A 20,068-nucleotide genomic window follows, 5' to 3' on the forward strand; every position below is an offset into this window, starting at 1 on the left:
TCCTCCTAGAATTATTCTACACCCCTCCACACACTCCCTACAGGCCTGTTGCAGAGAACAAAATGCAGGGAAGGGAAGAAACAACGTGCACACACACCCAATACTCCTTAGAGGAAGAGAAGGCTAAAAATAAATGAACGGGGGGGGGGGGAATTATTATTCATATATACCTTCATGGTTTTAAGGTGGTCTCACTGACGTTTTATGGATGCTAGTTTTGGGGTAGCGAGCCGCCCCGAGCCCATCCATGGGGAAAGGAGGTACACAAACTAGTAGTTAACTAAAGAAATGCTAACCAGACACCGCACTTTGGAGCAGCCACCCCGCCCTCTTCCAAAGCTGGAACAGCGTCGGCTGCCCCCATCCCCCCTCGCTCCCCTCCCCCACCCACCCGGAAGTTCAAGGGCGCTCGAGGGGGGGCGCCGCCCCCTCCTCCCCACCCCCCTCCGGCGACAGACCTTGCAGTCTGCCTTGACCGCCTTCTCTTCGCAGAAGTTGACGGGCGCCAGGCCGGGCAGGTAGAAGGCCAAGGCCAGGGGCGACGCAGCCGCCAGGAGCGCGGTGGGCAGCAGGAACCGCAGGAGGCCCATGGCGAGCGGGGCGGGCGGGAGGGCGAGGGCCAGCGAGAACTCCGACCCGGCGACCGAGTGCGGGACCTCCCCAACTCAGCCGCCACTTCCGGCTTCCCGCGACACGTCAGCCCGCACGGCCGGGAAGGAGAGGTCGCAGCAGCGCGGGGAATCACTTCCGCCCATCGCCCGGCTTTGGCCTGGCGCAGTTACCATAGCGATAGGCGGGACGAGCGCCCCCAGTGGTGGTTGGCGGGACGTTCTGTCCTCGGAACTTTGCTTTGTTCTGCATCGGGGACGCCAGACTGGCTCTCCGGGTGACTACAATTCCCATGAGCCGCTGCTACCAGGTGGACATCTGGAGAGGCACCTGGAGAGGACATCTGGCCACCCCTGTATCTGGACCACCCTGCAGAATCTGGACAGCGGTGGCCAAACTGTGGCTCTCGAGATGTCCGTGGACTGCAATTAACATGAGCCCCTAGCATATTCCCTATGTGGCCACAGCTAGATGACCAGCCTGGATGGTTTGGCAGCGCATTTCTAATTTTGCATGACGCAGGTAAAGAGGCAGAGGTATGTCAGGGCAGTCTGAAGATTTTAGCAACCTGTCTGCTTTGTAATACCTAGTTGCTTCTCAGATGATTTCCAGTCGAAAAGAGTGAACTGACCCTGTTTAACCAGTTCTTGCTTTCATTACAGAACACTTGGAAATATTCCACCTGAAGGGAGAAAATGATTGCGCTTTTCAAGTATTTGAAAGGTTGTCACTTAGAAAGGAAGAACTGGTGTTTTATACCCCACTTTTCACAACTGGAGTCCCAAAGTGGCAAACAAAAACAACTTTCCCTTCCTCTCCCCACAACAGATGTCCTGTGAGGTATGTGGGGCTGAGAGAGCTCAGCCAGAATTGCTCTGCAAGAGCAACTGTAAGAGAACTGTCTGCATGTGGAGGAGTAGAAAATAAAACCCAGCTTTCCACATTAGAATTTGTTGCTCTAACCTCTATGCCACACTGGATTTCACTTAAAGAAGAGTGAAATTAGGTGGCCTGTATTACCCTTTCTATTGGTATGATTCTATAAGTTTTCTCCATAACACTTTTAGGGGTAAGACTGCCGCTTATCACCTTTGGCAAATAAGTACACGTTGTGCTAGAATATTGGTGTTTACATAAAGCGATCAAGGCTGGCTGGAAACCAGAACCTGACCCCAACCACTTACCAGAAAAACAGCTATTGTCACTGTTCCTTAACTGCATCACCAGATCCTTCTTACCTGCAATGCAGCCCTACAGTGCTATATTAATAATATCATATGAAAGTTGGTATGGTGCGGGGGTGGCCAAACTGTAGCTCTCCAGATGTCCATGAACTACAATTCCCGCAAGCCCCTACCAGCACATGATGGCAGGGACACATGGGAATTGTATTTCATGTACATCTGGAGAACCACAGTTTGACCACCCCTGGCTAAAGCTTGGATGACCTGAGCTTTATGACTACTCAGTGACACCACTACTAGACCTCCTTGAGATTCCCTCACACTTACACAACAGATCCACAGAAGACAGGCAGGTTAAAGAAAGGAGAGAATAGCTGCTGGGGGTAATTTTTGTGCTCTTTCGTATTAATTCACATGAAGGGGAGCAATGTCATGGCAAAGAAAAGGCAGAATGGGAAATTCACCAAACCAAGCTGCTTTGGAAGCTCCATGTGCCATCTCATTAGTGTCTCAGTTATTGTAACATCCAACTGCTCTCCAATAAGGTCCTAGGCACAAATTAAATAGAATATTTTGGATAGGTTTTGGGGATAGGATGCAGGAATCAATATTCACTGTCTATGACTGCAGTTGAAGAATATGACTTCCTCTTCCTGCCCCTCTAAACAGAAGCAGAGAAGAGGAAGTTCTGTCTTCAGCAGAGCTATGACTCAGACCTGGCTGGCCCTGGCCAAGGTTGGTTTAGAAACCTGTACAAACATACTTCAGTTCTACGGAATTTCCTGGTCTGGTATGAGATCATTCATTCATTCGTCTTGACCAGCATCAGAACATACATAAAACCACAGTAACTTTATTAAATTAACAACCAAATCACTTAACATCATCCAAAATTTTTTGCTCTCTACTGGCAATATAACAGAACTTCACCACTGTATAAAAAATGGAATTGTCTTTATCTGAAAGTAAGAGATTAACTAACAAATAATCAATATATCTAGAGAGCCGCAGTAGCAAAGGTGAAATTTAGACTACTTCTGATATCCTGGTAAAAATCACAGTGCAGTAAAATATGAGTAATCAATTCAATTGCAGCCAAACTGCAAGCGCACATTTGATCCTTCATAGGCACATGCTGAAATCTTCCACTAAGCAATGCTGATGGAAATGCACTGAAACAAGCTCTTGAAAAAGCCCATCAGAATTTAGCAAGTTATGATAATATATATGTGTTAAGTATGGAGAGCTAGACTACCCCCACCGCCAAGACTTCAATAGCTTATATGGGTTTGGAAGGAGGGCCATCTACTTTTGCAGCTCAGTATACATAAGGTGTTGATAAACCAATTGTTTTGCTGGCCTACATCCCATTTCTAGTCATTGTTCAGGAGCTAATCCTATTTGGGGAAGTTTGTTAATTATCTCTGTGCACCAGGTGGGTTGAGAAAGGTATAAGGCCTGTAGATTGAAGGTAAAGTCTCAGTCAGTAGTTAATTATTACTATCCATGCCCTATCTCTACTTTTATCAAGCTTGCCTCCTGACAGAGTATCCCATTGGCTGTATAATCGGGGCACTAAAGAAGGCTCTGAGAAAACCTGCCTGAATTTTCTCCAAAGGAGCAAAATTGGGCCTAATCAATACCATGCAGGCCGATAAAATACAAGCTGTGATACTAGAAAGGGGAAAACTTCACAGATCCAATTACTAAAATATTTCAGTCCATCCCTGTGTTTAGAAAACTGAAGTGATCATTCAGTAAAACATGTCCAGCAGGTTGTACAAGGGAGAAACCTGGATATATTTTAGATTTATTCCCGCCACTCCCAAAACCAGTCTGGCTCATGGTGATTTACAGTAAAAGATAAAATACAACATGACATAATAAAATATAATATGACCCTTCAACAATAACAATATCCAAGATGGTGGAAAAACAATCTAAAAACCCACCCCCTCCCCAACCTATCCCCAATAGCCACCGTCATCCTCGGGAGAGAGACTATGCCCAGATATTAAAGGCAGTGTCCCCACAGGGCCTATATAGAGAGGGACCCAATCTTCCTGGCCTGGCCTCAACCAAATGCCTGATGGAAGAGCTTTGTCTTATAGTCCCCACAGAACAATGACAGCTCTATCAGGGCCCTCAGCTCTTCCAGGAGCTTATTCCACCAGGTCAGGGCCAGGACCTCATTGAGACTAGTCAAGCCTCCCAGGGGACAGGGGCCACTGACAGATTCATACCCGCAGAGTGAAGAGCCCTACGGGGTGGGTATAAGGAGACAAGTGGTCCTCCAGATAAGCAGAGCCCAGGCAGTGGATGGCCTTAAAGGTAAGAACCAAAACTTTGAACTTGATCCAGAAGCCAGTGGGTAACCAATGCAGCTGCCTCAGCATAGGCTGGACGTGGGTCTTCCAAGATGATCTCGTGAGGACTCTAGCGGCCACATTTTTCACTAACTGTAATTTCCGGGTCAGAGACAAGGGAAGGTCCGTGTAGAGAGAGTTACAGAAGTGTAATCTAGAAGTGATCGTTGCATGGATCAAATAGGTGGCTTATACAAGAGAGTGTTAAAAAGCAAACACTGGGAAAGCTGACTTCCTTAAGATGGGGGGAAATTTATAATAAATGATATCAGGTTGAACGACATATAAACCAAACTGCTGCCCAGAAGAGAAGCTCTGAAGTCTCCCTGATTACTGAGTTCCATTGCTAAGCAGCTAGAGGTGAGCTGTACTATACCATACCCAAGTACTTTGCAGCCCCTAAAGCAGGGTTTCCCAACCACGGTACCTTCCTCAATAGTACTGTAGTGTGGGAGCAGCTGGGGGGAGCCCTCCCACTCTGTTTCTGCTATTTCCAACTCCAAGCAATGAGAAAAGAGTTTTATAATAATAATAATAATAATAATAATAATAATAATAATAATAATAATAATAATAATAAATCCTTCCCTTATTTGGGCAGGCTGAACCGCCTCCTCCCAAAGTGGCCAATGACTGGCCTGGAAGGGGTAGGAAAGGGAGGGGCCCTGGCCATTTAAACCTTTACCGGCTGAAGCTCCTGTGTGGGTGGGAGGGAGGCATGGCCAGATGACATTACTTCCAGGTACATCAAAGCCTGAAAAATGGCATCTCCGCAGTCAAAAGCCGAAAAAGGAGAGAGAGACAGAACTCTAGCTAAGGATGAGAGAGATCAGCTGCTCAGCTCCATGGTTCTCTGTGCCTCAGGACTTGAAAGAACTTTTGTCTGGAGGAAAAGACTGTGATTCATTTGTTTCATGTCATGAGAGGTCTTTGGTGCTGTCTGTTGTATGGTTCTGTTTGTTTGTTTTTAATTAATAATAATTCCCTGTGGGCCTCTGAGCAGGTCTGCCACGTTGGGGACGCGGCGGCCCTGCTCTGAGGCCCACACAGAAGCCGGGGACTTGGTGGGGATGGGGGTGGGGGTGGGCAGGACCCCCATGAAGGGGGTCCTCGGGAGTGCGGGGGCCACCACTGTGGCCCTCCTTTCAAAGCTCACTCTTACGAGCGGGCTTTGAAGCCTAGTATGTAAATAATTCAATAAAGATCATGTATGCTGCAGGACAGTGTTGCCAACCTCTAGGCAAGAGACTCTCTGTCTCTCTTTTATTGCTATCAAGTCTGTTAGTTCCTGTATAAGGTTTCTCTTCATTTGCATCAAATGACTACCTTTGCTGCGTTAATTACTCTGCCCACGGAGCCTGGCGAGGGCATGATGGGGAAACCATGGCCTCAGGGGAAACAGTGAATCTCCAGGGAGACTGATCTCTGTCATCAGGAGATCAGTTGTAATTCTGGGAGATCTCCAGGCTGTGGAGATTGAGAATCCTATTTAAGGCCTTGATGGTCACCACCTTGGGTTCCCTATTTGGGTGGAAGGATGACAGAAATATTTTGAATATAATAAACTTATCTCCAATCCACAGTGATCAATTCTCATGGAGACAATGGCTGCTTTCAGATGTTCTACCCTCCTGAGATTTCTCCCCCAATTTCCGAACCCAGTGTTGGCAAATCCTGTGAGTAGGAACATTTGAGGTGTCGGGATGATTGAGGCCAGCTTGGCCTTCCCTTGCCACCAATTGATCATTTGTTCGTTCGTTCGATTTTTATGCTGCCCTCCCTTACGGTTCAGGGCGGTTTACATATAACATCACAGAGTGATACAAGAAAGAACCTAAACATATAACATAGTCAAAAGTAACGTCAACAATAATCCAGCAGTGGTTTTAAATCAATATAATTTCAATGGACTTGATCAACAACAACATAACAGGAACGGCAACCTGGATTAATTTAAATTCTCTTCTTTTTAGGTAGCATAAGGAAAAGGACAGAGGAAGAAGGGTGAATCCTATTCGTCTCCACTGACTCCCTCCCATTCTGTTTCTGTTTCTTCCATCCTTGCTCTTGTTTCTCCTCCTCTTTGTTCCCCCTAGGATTGGGTAGCCCCACACTGCAGAACCACCCATGGGAAGTGTAATGCCCGCAGCATGTCCTTGCCTACAGACTGAACCTGGCTGTGAAAAAGGTGAGGAAAAAAACCCTTTCAAAGTATTTTAGTCATTTCCTTTCATTAGAAACAACTTCAGAATGATAGGAGGGAAAACACTTCATGTTTCTTCTGATCACAGGGTCTATGGTTTACTATCATCTAGAATTCCGGTGGGTTGCTGTTATAACCAGGGAAAGTCAAGAAACCGTGGCAAGAAATTTTCCCAAACTTTAATGTATGATTCGTATCCAATATAGATGAGGCATTATTTGCTAATAATTGAGTTTTTTAAGGAGGAGAGAAAAGAGAACCACATTAAAAGTCATTCTCTCTCTCCCCTACCTTAAGAAAATACAGGAAAAAGGTATTTATACCCCACGTTTCTCAACCTTAAGGAGTCTCAAAGCAGCTTCCAATTGCCTTTCCCTTCCTCTCCCCACAACAGCCACCTTGTGAGGTAGGTAGGGCTGAGTGAGTTCTGAGAGAACTGTGACTGGCCCAGGGTCCCCCAACAGGTTTCATGTGAAGGAATGAGGAATCCAGCCCAGTTCTCCAGATCAGAATCCACCGTTCTTAATCCTTGTATCACATTTGCCAATCTGACCAAGAGTCATATCATGAATGTTCATCATTAAAAATATGGTCAGATTCTCTCTTGTAAACACTAACCATGAAAACTCTCTGAGCTTTATGTGCTCACTTTGTAAATTAAGACATGTTCACATTTATAGACTTTGACTAGCCAAGCAACCAAGTCATTATACTTGAAGGTGGAATGTTTCTCTGCCTCCCCCTCTTCCTGATAAACCAAAACACATTTATAATAAACATGCAAAGAGATTAAAACTAAAGCCGCTGCTTTTAAGTAAGGGGCACTCCAGACTCATTATAAAACTTTATTACCTAACTAAAGCCAGTAGACCACTGTACTCCTACACAAATAAAACTTGCTGTATAAGCAAGGCAATAATTCTACTCTAACATATATACTGTATGGCACCAGTCAGCAAGGTACAGTAAAAGTTTTATTGCATGGAAATCACTACATAAAAAGAACGTTGGGAAGTAGCTCTGGAGAGAACAAAAAAGAAAGGCCTCACGAGAATATAGGCCCTTTCAGGAGACGTGGTCCCTGGTTGGGCCGCAATCAGAGAGCTGCAAAATGTTTTACTCCCATTAACCGTGCAATCCTAAACATGTATTCTATGGGAGACTTGCAGCCTTACTTCAATTTACCTTTCTCAGGACATATGCTATAGCAGTTAGAGCATCAGACTAGCATCTAGGAAACCCAGATTCAAGTCCCCCCCACCAAGGAAGCTTGCTGAATGACCTTGGGCCACTCAGCTTACTTATTTGGGCGGTTGAGAGGATAAAATGGAGCAGAGAATGGTGCAAGTTGCTTTGGGGGCAAAAGGTGCTTTAAATCAGGCAACAAAATGAAGCAACTAACGAAAGATGTACCAATGCTAAGATAGGCTTTGGCTAACAAAGCCTGTTGCGTGCTGAAATGCAATGCATACTAGGCAGCCTTCTCTCTGTGCCCTGAAAGAGTGGTGGGGAGGGAGTTTAAGGAGCTGGCAAGCATCTTTCTCATCGGGAGAGCCGCTTGCTGGGTGCCCCCCCCCCATACCTCCCCATCAGGCTGCAGGAAGGCTTTACAGGCTGAGGGGGATATTTAAAAGGAGCAGTGTGCGCATTACAGCTGATAATGACAATCATGGGGCCCCACTCTGTTTAAATACTCCACCCTACCTTCTCAGGCTGAGGGGGAGTTTTTAAAGGGACCACCCCCTGTGTTACAGTTGATAATGACAGCCACATGGCTGTCATTATCAGCTGGTACACAGTCACACATTCCCTTTAAATATCCCCCTCATCTTCGCTGGTTCAGCTTTGCCTGTGAAGCTGAACATTCCAAAGCCTCCTGGCATGGGCAGGGATCTTTACAGAGGCTTTGGAACATTCCTTTATATTGTAAGATAAGAGATTCGATAGGCCAGGGGTAGTCAACCTGTGGTCCTCCAGATGTCCATGGACTACAATTGTCATGAGCCCCTGCCAGCATTTGCTGGCAGGGGCTCATGGGAATTGTAGTCCATGGACATCTGGAGGACCACAGGTTGACTACCCCTGACATAGGCTATAACTAGGGCTGCCAACTCTGTGTCTGGAAATACCTGGAGACTTTGGGGGTGGGCCCAGGAGTAGGTGGAATTGGGGTGTGGCAGGATCTCAGCAGAATATAATGCCACAGAGTCCACTTTCCAAAGCAGCAATTTTCTCTAGGGGAACTGATCTAGTATGTCTGATCAGGTATAATAGCAGGAGATTCATGCAACTAGAAGGCAAAGTTTCCAGGCTGATTTGAGACCCAGCCCCTCTTTAAAATGAGCCATTATGACTGAAGACACCTTGTCCAGAGAAAGCTAAGGATTAGTTGAGAGGCTGGAGCTGCATGATCGTCACCAAGTTGACTAGGATCAGAAGCTTGTTCACAGAGTTTTTTTGAGCTGACCTGTGGACTGTTTTATACGGGGCACGGTAAAGGGGTTATCTGATGATTGCCTCACTTCACGAAAAAGAAACTAAAAGCGTTTGTAGTGCTAATGTACAAAATATCTTACATAATTTAATTATACTATCAAAGGTACTAAAATCTTTTAAAAACCACGATCCTATGGTTCTGCATATGATTACAGTACAGATTATGCCCACATACAAGAACCAATACCAAACATTTTTCAGCTAAAAGTCTTCCTCAATGGTAAAATTCAAACTGAGCACTCCATAACTTTAACTCGTAATACACAGAATGGGCCTTACTGTTGCAAAGATGTTCAGCCGTGGAGTATGTGGTGATAAATATTTAAAACATGGGCATCTCATCAAGATGTACAATATTTCATATACCCATGGATCTACTTAGGCCAAATTGTTTCTAAAAGAGAAGGGTAGAATGTCACAGGTAATATTTGGGAGGTTTACATGGAATACCCAGGCCCATAGGTGAGGCCCTGAAATAATCTAAAATCCAGTTGTGTTCAAGGTTTACATAATTTTTACTTGTATGGTCGTGGGAATTTGTTGAAATGCTGACCTCTCGTGGCATTCAGGGAAATTGCTAGTTCTATAATGGCCATTATTAATGTTTTTGCTGTAAGATAGTTTCTTGTTATAAGCTAAATAGAGCCTGTTTTAGATTTCCCCCTGCCCCCCCCCCCCCCCAATTGTAATGGATTTTCTATTATCTTTACAAACTGACAGGAAGAGACTGTACAACACTAATGAAAACATTTGTTGTTGTTGTTAGGTGCAAAGTCGTGTCCGACCCATCGCGACCCCATGGGCAATGATCTTCCAGGCCTTCCTGTCCTCTAATGAAAACATTATTCGTAGCCTAATAAATAAACGTATTTTCTTGTTCTTAGAATCAGGCTGGCCATGCAATAAAAATTAATATCGAACATTCCATTTCTGATAGGCAGACAGATATTCAGTGGCAGGATATTCATAGTATACATCTGAAGACACAAACATATACACATATTTCTAAACACATGACATCCTTTGGGCTAGCAGAAGGTAAGAGGCTTGTAAACAAACTTTGTAGACAAACTGGAGCGTGTCCAGAGGAGGGCAACAAAGATGGTGAAGTGTTTGGAGACCAAAACATATGAGGAAAGGTTGGGGGAGCTTCTTCAAATATTTAAAAGGCTACCATGTAGAAGATGGAGCAGAGTTGTTCTCTCTTGCCCCAGAGGGACAAGCCAGAACTAATGGGATGAAATTAATTCAAAAGAAATTTTGTCTAAACTTCCGGAAGAAGTTCCTGACAGTCATAGGGGTTTCTCAGTGGAACAGGCTTCCTCAGGAGGTGGTGGGTTATCCATCTTTGGCTCTGGATAGCCATCTGATGGAGAGGCTGATTCCGTGAAGGTTCAAGGGGGTGGCAAGTTACACTGGATGAGCGATAGGGTTGTGAGTGTCCTGCATAGCGCAGGGGTTGGACTAGATGACCCAGGAGGTACCTTCCAACTCTATTATTCTATGATCCTATAAGTTTAGGACTGTACCTGGAAAATTGCAAACCAAGCGATAACTCCAAGCGCAGATACTACTCTGAGGTGTCTCCACTGACAATCAAAATGTGCACATCACTAGAAGTTGGCTGGTATCCCCACCCCTATATAGATCAGTAGTATCAGAGTATTTAAAACTTTGCATCAATGAAAAAAACTGAGCCACCACAGTACATTTATCAAAAGGATTAGATAAACCAAGAAAACATTCATTTTGTGACCTGGACATGGTAACTGGAGCCTGAAAGTCATTTTTTCTAAATGGTTGAAACAAAGCACTCAGACTCCTGGATGATCAGGAGAAGACTGCTTGATCACCTGCTCCCCCCCCCCCCCCCAGTGGAACAGGCTTCCTCGGGAGGTGGTGGGTTATCCATCTTTGGCTCTGGAACAGACTGCTTGATCACCTGCCCACCCCCCTCTCAGTGGAACAGCTCTCCCAGTTCATTTCCCACCTCCAGAAAACAGAAACAGACTGTGCTTTTTCTGCCTGATCCCAAAAAGACCATGGACACTTTGCAGAAGATTTTATTACACCTTTGACAATGTAGCTTTGCAGTTGTGTTGCAACGCAGACTGTGCCATTAAAAAGAAATTACTCAGAGCAGGAAATGGAGAGGGGAGGGTGGGTGCAAGGGCAGGACAATGCTAAAGAGACTATTCCATCCTTCCCCCTCCATACGAGCTGGCCCCTGGTTGGTCACTGGCTGTTCACCAATGGGATGCGAGATCAAAAGTGGCAAATCCACTTTTTGCGATTTCCCTCATCCCAAGGCAAATTTGGGCAAAATGTGTGCCAGCCCCTGGACAGCCTTGGGATGCAGGCAACATTATGTGGAGGGGGCTCTAAAACCCACCAGCAACCAGAGGCTGTCCAGTGGCAGATTCCTTGTGCAGAAACAGTCATTTTCTCCGTGCCAACTTTAAATGTAAAGAATCCAGATGAGCTGTAATTTTTGCATTCAAATGCATTTATGGTGATTATTTCATTGTGAATGCTGGGAAAGATCTCACTCTAAAATCTCTCTTTTCTTTGTTCCCAGCTTTATGTTCACAGTTTAAATATTACCTGGAATGAGAAAAGTCCTGATCTGACTGTGCCTGTCAATCTTGATCCATATATCTGTAAACTTAAAAGCAGTGATTTTTAAAACAAACAAATGTTCTGTCAATCAGAGACATGAGCAATGAGCACACTCAAAACAGGAAATCCTGTTAAATTTGTCAAACTGCACAATTAACTGTGGTACGGTAGAGGGAGTCAGATAACAGGGAAACTACGTTATTTTGGTTAAATCTCTTCCCTTAGACTATAATGGTCCTAAAACTCTTATAACTTGAAATGGTCCTTAACCTTTGTATCTACCCTACACAAACAGTATTCAAAAGTGCTCATTTACCAAACATTTCACATTTTGGGACTGTGAGATGTTTGGTTTGGAGCTTCAGTATTAAAATGGCAGCAGAATTGAGTCATTTTGATTCATCTGCATTCAGTTATATTTTATTTGACTGGTTTTAATATTTTATTTTAAAAAGTGGTCCCTACGACCACCTATGTGGACCTGGATGTCTCAGGCTAGGCCAATCTTGTCTTCTCAGATATCTGGAGCTAAGCAGAGTCAACCCTGGTTAGTATTTAGAGGAGAGCCTACCAAGGAAGACCAAGGTTGATACACAGAGGCAGGCAATGGCAAACCCCTTCTGAACACCACTTGCCTTGTACTAATGAGCAACAACGACTGTTGCTCAGACAGATGCTAAAGATCACATCCCCTGCCCCTTCAAACACTTCATTTATCATATAAGCCTCATCGTTATTTCTGTTTCATGCTCAAATGTCATATCTCCCAGGATGCCCTCCACAAACAGATATTGTGGAAGTTCAGATGTCACTGGAAAGGTATGCTTCAAAGACAGGTTTACAGACAAGCCAAGTTCATTCATGCATGTTCATCATCACAGGTTAATAACCACAGGAAACTTTGGCATCACCCAAGGTCCGCTTCCCCTTTCTAAAATTAGTGTTAGCAGGGCCCCTCAGATACACAGGGCCTAGACTGCATAGGGCCTTAAAGGTCAGTATCAAAAGCCTGAACCTGATCAGGAGTTCCACCGGTAGCCAAGGCAGTTGCTGGAGGGCAGGTTGAATATGGGCTGTCCACAGGTTTCTCATAAGGACCCATGCAGCCACATTCTGCACCAGCTGTAATTTCTGGATCAGGACCAAGGATAGTCCCACAAACAGAGAGCTGCAGTAATCCAACCTGGAGGTGACTGTTGCATGGATCATTGTAGCTAGGTCTCCTGGTCCCAGATAGAGTTCAAGTAGCTATACCTGCCCCCTTCAAGGATCACTGCCTTGTTGTGGCAAGGGGGCTTGCGTAGTTCAGTGAAGCTATGAGCTATGCCGTGCAGGGCCACCCAAGACGGACAGGTCATAGCTGAGAGCTCTGACAAAAGGTGATCCACTGGTGAAGGAAATGGCAAACCACTCCAGTATCTTTGCCATGAAAACTCTATGGACAGTTCCAATAGGCATAACGATATGACGCTGGAAGATGAGCCCCTCAGGTCGGAAGGTGTCCAATATGCTACTGGGGATGAGCAGACGGCTAGTACGAGTAGCGCCAGAATGAATGAAGCGGCTGGGCCAAAGCCGAAAGGACGCTCAGTTGTGGAAGTAACTGGTGGCGAAAAGACAGTCCGATGCTGTAAAGATTTTTATTCCATAGGAACCTGGAACGTCAGATCCATGAATCAAGGCAAGCTGGACGTGGTTAAACAAGAAATGAGAAGACTGAACATCGACATTTTAGGAATCAGTGAACTAAAATGGACAGGAATGGGTGAATTTAATTCAGATGACCATCAGGTATACTACTGTGGACAAGAATCTCGCAGAAGAAATGGAGTAGCCTTCATAATCAATAAGAGAGTAGGAAAAGCAGTCTTGGGATACAATCCCCAAAATGACAGAATGATCTCAGTTCGAATCCAAGGCAAACCATTCAACATCACAGTGATCCAGGTCTACGCCCCAACCACTGCTGCTGAAGAGGATGAAGTTGATCAGTTCTATGAAGCCCTACAACACCTTCTAGAAGCAACGCCCAAAAATGATGTGCTTATCATCATGGGGGATTGGAATGCTAAAGTAGGAAGCCAAAAGATAACTGGGATAACAGGCAAGTTTGGCCTTGGAGTACAAAATGAAGCAGGGCACAGGCTGGTAGAATTTTGTCAAGAGAATACAATGGTCATAGCAAACACTCTTTTCCAGCAACCCAAGAGACGACTCTACACATGGACATCACCAGACGGTCAACACAGAAATCAGATTGACTATGTGCTCTGCAGCCAAAGATGGAAAAGTTCTATCCAGTCAATAAAAACAAGACCAGGAGCTGATTGTGGTTCAGATCATGAGCTTCTTGTTGCAAAATTTAGGCTTAAATTGAAGAATGTAGGGAAAAGCACTAGGCCACTCAGGTATGAACTAAATCATATCCCTGACGAATACACAGTGGAGGTGACAAATAGATTTAAGGAATTAGATCTGATAGACAGAGTGCCTGAAGAACTATGGACGGAGGTTCGCAACATTGTACAAGAGGTAGCAACTAAAACCATCCCAAAGAAAAAGAAATGCAAGAAATCAAAATGGCTGTCTGAGGAAGCTTTACAAATAGCTAAGGAGAGAAGGGAAGTGAAAGGCAAGGGAGAAAGAGAAAGATACACCCAATTGAATGCAGAATTCCAGAGAAAAGCTAGAAGAGATAAGAATGCCTTCTTAAATGAACAGTGCAAACAAATAGAAGAAAACAATAGAATAGGGAGGACCAGAGATCTTTTCAAGAAAATTGGAGATATGAAGAGAATGTTTCATGCAAAGATGGGTATGATAAGGGACCAAAATGGTAGGGACCTCACAGAAGCAGAAGAGATCAAACAAAGGTGGCAAAATTATACAGAAGAACTATACAAGAGCGAGCTTAACATCCCTGATGACCACAATGGGGTAGTTACTGACCTGGAGCCAGACATCCTGGAATGTGAAGTCAAATGGGCCTTAGGAAGTCTGAGCAACAATAAAGCTAGTGGTAGTGACAGCATTCCAGTTGAACTATTCAAAATCTTAAAGGACGATGCAGTAAAAGTGCTACACTCAATATGCCAGCAAATTTTGAAAACTCAACAATGGCCACAGGATTGGAAAAGGTCAGTTTACATTCCAATCCCAAAGAAGGGCAATGCCAAAGAATGTTCAAACTACCGCACCATCGCACTAATTTCTCATGCTAGCAAAGTTATGCTCAAAATCTTACAAGCTAGGCTCCAGCAATACGTGGACCGAGAACTTCCAGAAGTACAGGCAGGATTTCGAAGAGGCAGAGGAACTAGAGATCAAATTGCCAACATACGCTGGATCATGGAGAAAGCTAGGGAGTACCAGAAGAACGTCTACTTCTGCTTCATTGACTATGCTAAAGCCTTTGATTGTGTGGAGCACAACAAATTGTGGCAAGTTCTTAAAGAGATGGGAATACCAGAACATCTTATTTGTCTCTTGAGAAATTTATATGCAGGTCAAGAAGCAACAGTGAGAACTGAACATGGAATCACTGACTGGTTCAAAATTGAGAAAGGAGTTCGGCAAGGCTGTATACTGTCGCCTTGCCTATTTAACTTGTATGCAGAGCACATCATGAGAAATGCGGGATTAGAGGAGTCACAAATTGGGATCTAGATTGCAGGGAGAAATATCAACAACCTCAGATATGCAGATGATACCACTCTAATGGCAGAAAGTGAAGAGGAACTAAAGAGCCTGTTGATGCGGGTGAAAGAGGAGAGTGCCAAAGTTGGCTTGAAACTCAACATCAAGAAAACAAAGATCATGGCATCCGGCCCTCTCAATTCCTGGCAAATAGAAGGGGAAGAAATGGAGATAGTGACAGATTTTATTTTCCTGGGCTCCAAGATCACTGCAGATGGGGACTGCAGCAAAGAAATTAAAAGACGCTTGCTCCTGGGGAGGAAAGCTATGGCAAATCTAGACAGCATCCTAAAAAGCAGAGACATCACCCTGCCAACAAAAGTGCGTTTAGTCAAGGCTATGGTCTTCCCAGTTGCAATGTATGGCTGCGAAAGTTGGACCATAAGGAAGGCCGAGCGTCAAAGAATTGAGGCTTTTGAACTCTGGTGCTGGAGAAGACTCTTGCGAGTCCCTTGGACTGCAAGGCGAACAAACCAGTCAGTCCTAGAGGAGATCAGCCCTGACTGCTCTTTAGAAGGCCAGATCCTGAAGATGAAACTCAAATATTTTGGCCACCTCATGAGAAGGAAGGACTCCCTGGAGAAGAGCCTAATGCTGGGAGAGATCGAGGGCAAAAGAAGAAGGGGACGACAGAGAATGAGGTGGATGGATGGAGTCACTGAAGCAGTAGGTGCAAACTTAAATGGACTCCGGGGAATGGTAGAGGACAGGAAGGCCTGGAGGATCATTGTCCATGGGGTCGCGATGGGTCGGACACGAATTCGCACATAACAACAATAACAACAGCTATACCTGGCACAGATGGTAAAACACCTGGTAAGCAACATTTGTGGCTTTCACCTCCACCGATAGGGAGGTGTTGAAGATCACCCCAAATTCTTGCATTCTGTCAAGGCAGGGGAGGCATGCTTCTTCTTCTGGCCCCTTCTTCCCCAGATACAGGACTCCATCTTTGAGAGCATGAGTTTCAGGTGGCTTACCAGAGCCATCCTGCCACAACCTTCAGACATTTGGCCAATTAATCTGGGGGTGTATCATGCTGGGAAAAGTGGCACATGAGAACCAACTCTTCTTCTTCTTCTGGCTGCCCATCAACAAATAGAGCTATATATCATCAGTGTAGTGGTGACATACCCTGGAACAGCTGTATAAGAGGGCACATATAGATGTTGAATAACTGACCTAAATTCAACCCTATTCAAGCTATTCCCTTTCAACTATTTTAAAACTTTGGATATAAAATGGATATAAAATTGGAGGAGGAGGAGGAGGAGGAGGAGGAGGAGGAGGAGGAGGAGTTGGTTCTTATATGCCACTTTTCTCTACCCAAAGGAGGCTCAAAGCAGCTTACAGTTGCCTTCCCTTTCTTCTCCCCACAACAGACACCCTGTGAGGTGGGTGAGGCTGAGAGAGCCCTGATATTACTGCTCAGTCAGAACAGCTTTATCAGTGCCATGGCAAGCCCAAGGTCACCCAGCTGGTTGCATGTGGGGGAGCGCAGATTCAAACCCAGCTCGCCAGATTAGAAGTCCGCACTCCTAACCACTACACCCAGCTGGCTCTCTAGAAGAAAAATGAGCATGACCAGTCTCACTCTCCACCCATGAGGCCAGTTCGTAATTCTCCCCTTTTATATTCTGTTCCAACATATAACTGTTGTATCTTTCTGGACATTAATCAAGCCCTGGCCTCTACTGACATGATAAGACTGACATTTGGAATGTTATGGGAATGGGTAATACATCCCATGATTCAGAATTTTCCACCTTTTTGCAGAAATATGATATTTTATGCTTCCAAGAAACATGACATATAGCCAGACATGTAGCCTTTGTTGATCTAGAAGATGCTTTTGAGTCAGTGGCTTTGGTCCAAACTGACATGCACCTATACTGATAAATGTCTTTTGCTCTTGATGAGGGAACTTCATGGTGACGTGTCTACCAAAATTAGAGTAGGGATCTTTGGCTCCTGAGCAGAAAGTATCTCTTTTACCAGAGGAGTGAAACAAGGCTGAATTCTTGTTCCTTTGTGGTTTCAATTGTTATATCAATTAAGAGACTCTCTGGCCGAGTCATTTTCCCTCCCTCCCTTGGTTCTCAAAAAGTTTCTTTTGTATACAGATGATATGGTCCTGGCTGCTTCTTACTTGCAATGACTTAAGAAGATTGTTGCTCAGGCTTAGCAACTGTTGTAAAGAAGAATCCTTAAATATCAATCACTCAAAGACCAAGGTGGGTCAGCCTGAAATCATTTCCGCTGGGCAGTGTGTAATTTTCCAGTCCAGCGGTACAGAAACTTCAAATATCACCTTAATCACTTTTCTTGAAAGGCCCATTTGGGCTCTAGAAAATCATCAGCTCTTTGGACAATAGGGGCCATCCTGAAATTGTATTACCCTCAAGGGGGCTATTTGATTCAGCCTGTAAAAAACTTTTTCAGAGCAAGATAATTGCTCAACATCATTATGGTGTAGAACTTGGGGGATCGAATGACTACAGAAATTGTTCAAGTGATGGCTGAGAGATGAGTTAACAAGCAAGAAGGCAGAGACATTTCAGAGAGGTAATTTTTAATGCTGTCCTGCAGCTCTTGGTGTTTGCCACATTCCACTTTTCCTCTGCAGCTTTGTGAATTTTGCAGCTGAATGCTCCTAGAGGAGGCCAGAAAAGATATCCCTCATCCCAAGAGTGAACAGTTTCAATCAGAAAATTCCCACAATACTGAGTGATCTTGCAGATCCTATTATCCCATGGCAACCTACATTAAGCCTGCTGCTGACAGTTTGTTGTTTTTTCTTTATTTCCAATCTTGCTCTTGTTTGCAAGTGCTGTCCTAGCTATAAAATGATTTAGACATGTGATTCTGAAATTAGATATGACACCCACAGAAGACTAGCATGCAGAAGGCACTCTCAATCTGACAGATCAACCAGATAAATATATCAGATAACATCTCAACAACATACAGAGACTACGAAACCACAGTGTTTGGGGAAAAAAATATGCATGAAACATACACAGTACAAAATTAAGGCTTATTTTTGAAAGCGATTACCTAGATGTTATGAGATCTTTCAGTGTTCTTAATTCTATGGAAACGATTTCCTCCCTATCATTTCATGAAAGAGAGCTTTACTGACAAGAAATAAAATATGCAGTTGAAAAGGTTACTGGAACTGCAATTAGTGGGGTTGGACTAGATGGCCTGTGTGGCCCCTTCCAACTCTATGATTCTATAACTGCTCTGTGAGAACAGCTCTAAGAAAACTGGAACTAGCCCAGGGTCGCCCAGCATGTGGAGGAGTACTGCTCTTTAACTATTTCACCACACTTGCTCTCTGATCCGCTTACTTGTGAGCCTTCCTCCATTTAAATAACCCTTCTGATGATGCATGGAGCCTTATTCTGGCACAACAGGTAAATTCTGCTGGTGGAAGCTCCCTTGTACTGGTAGAAGGTTTCATTATTAGTAGAATGGAACATTTTAGACCCAACACATTTACAGGTGTCTGTGCCAATATTATATATATATATTTCTCAGCAGCATGAAGCGAGTGTATGCATATATGCACATTATACACTCTGTGTAGAGGGCATGATGGCAGGTATAGTACACTTTGATTCAAGAAATTAACCAATGGGAAGCAGCTGTGGCTCAGCAGCAGAACATGTGCTTGGCCTGCAGAATGTCCCAGGTTCAGTCCACAACAGCTAGTTAAAAAGATTGATCAGTAGGTAAGACCTCAGCCTGAGACCTCAAAGAGCTAGTCTGAGTAGGCAATACTGATCTTGATGGAGCAAAGATCTGATTCAGAATAGCACAGAGAATGTGCAGAGAATTCAGACCTTGCTGCTATCTACAAATACACTTTTGTGCCTACAATTCCTGGTTTTTATTTGGATTATCTTTGATTATCCAAAGTCGTTATCAGCTAGTGAAGAAAGGGGGGCATTTTTGCTAATTCTTGACCCCCACTGAAGACTGCTCCAGTATACCCCAAGAAGTTCCTGAGAGTCTGTCATGGATCTTGGCCATGGGCTCTATAGGTTTGCAGAAGTTCCCAAAGAACTGATATGGGAGATCTGGGCTTATTTAAGATAAGGGCTTTAATAAAGCATCAGAGTTATCAAAGCAGACTCAGGGATGAGCTCCAATCACCTGGCCTCAAAGAAAAAGAACTGGGTTTTTGTACCCCTCTTCTTACTGCCTGAAGGGCTTTCTAAGCCGCTAGCAGACACCTTGCGAGGTAGGTGAGAACTCTGAAAGAACTGTGACTGACCCAGGGTCACCCAGATGGCTGCATGTGGAAGAATGGGGAATCAAACCCAGTTCTCCGGATTAGAGGCCACCGCTTTTAATTTCTACACCACGCTGGCTCTCAAGACAGGCACACATAGCGGAACTTAACCAAATCCCCGAGACAATGAACATAACTACAAGTAGGCATTTTATATCCTAAAGTGCAGCTGCGAGCCCAGAGAATGGTTAATCAAGTTATCCCAAACACTAGCATGAGCCTGGAACATCTTGCATCGGGCTTCTAGGGAGGGGAAGAAACAAGCCAGGCCTTGTGGATAAGGGCCTGCTAACAAACATGAGAGTGGGAAAGTTCCCCAGAGAGCAACTAGCAAAGATGGGAGTCACCCAGGCCAATGCAGGGTCCCCCTAGACCCCAAGTATATTCAGGAACACTTGACCTGTAGTGGAAAGGAAGAGGTTGGAAAGATCAGTCCTGTAAGCGAAGCTCCAGTCACAATTTTTTGGAAGCAACCTGAAATTTATCTCATAGGTGGCTGCTTAATATCACCTGTCAATATTCAAGAGGACCATTTATAAAAATAGAGAATGGAGAAGAACTTTTCGCCCTATAAACATGAAAAGAACCCTTTGAA

General features: G+C 44.5%; 1 protein-coding gene and 1 long non-coding RNA gene across 5 annotated transcripts in view; one reads left to right on the forward strand and one right to left on the reverse strand.

Moving 5' to 3' along the window:
- The window catches only part of TM9SF2 (transmembrane 9 superfamily member 2), a 32,969-nt gene extending 32,253 nt beyond the window's left edge, over window positions 1-716 (reverse strand). Inside the window, exon 1 of one of the 2 annotated variants that reach the window (XM_077343825.1) lies at window positions 459-716. In XM_077343825.1, coding sequence (XP_077199940.1) covers window positions 459-590 — 132 coding nt within the window. In that variant the 5' untranslated portion in view covers window positions 591-716. The remainder of the gene's footprint in view (window positions 1-458) is intronic. The other variant, XM_077343824.1, reaches the window with a different exon arrangement.
- A 28-nt stretch (window positions 717-744) lies between these two features.
- Window positions 745-9,746, forward strand: LOC143840372 (uncharacterized). Of its 3 annotated transcripts, XR_013232154.1 has the most exons (5): window positions 747-1,145; window positions 1,272-1,449; window positions 5,743-5,835; window positions 6,133-6,347; window positions 9,625-9,746. It is a non-coding gene; the product is annotated as an uncharacterized LOC143840372 (long non-coding RNA). The 3 variants fall into 3 exon arrangements; XR_013232152.1 differs by having other exon boundaries at window positions 745-1,145; window positions 5,743-6,347; XR_013232153.1 differs by lacking the exon at window positions 5,743-5,835 and having other exon boundaries at window positions 751-1,145.
- The last annotated feature ends 10,322 nt before the right edge of the window (window positions 9,747-20,068 follow it).

The sequence above is a fragment of the Paroedura picta genome, chromosome 6 (genome assembly GCF_049243985.1).
Source record: "Paroedura picta isolate Pp20150507F chromosome 6, Ppicta_v3.0, whole genome shotgun sequence".
In the NCBI taxonomy this organism is placed as follows: domain Eukaryota; kingdom Metazoa; phylum Chordata; class Lepidosauria; order Squamata; family Gekkonidae; genus Paroedura; species Paroedura picta.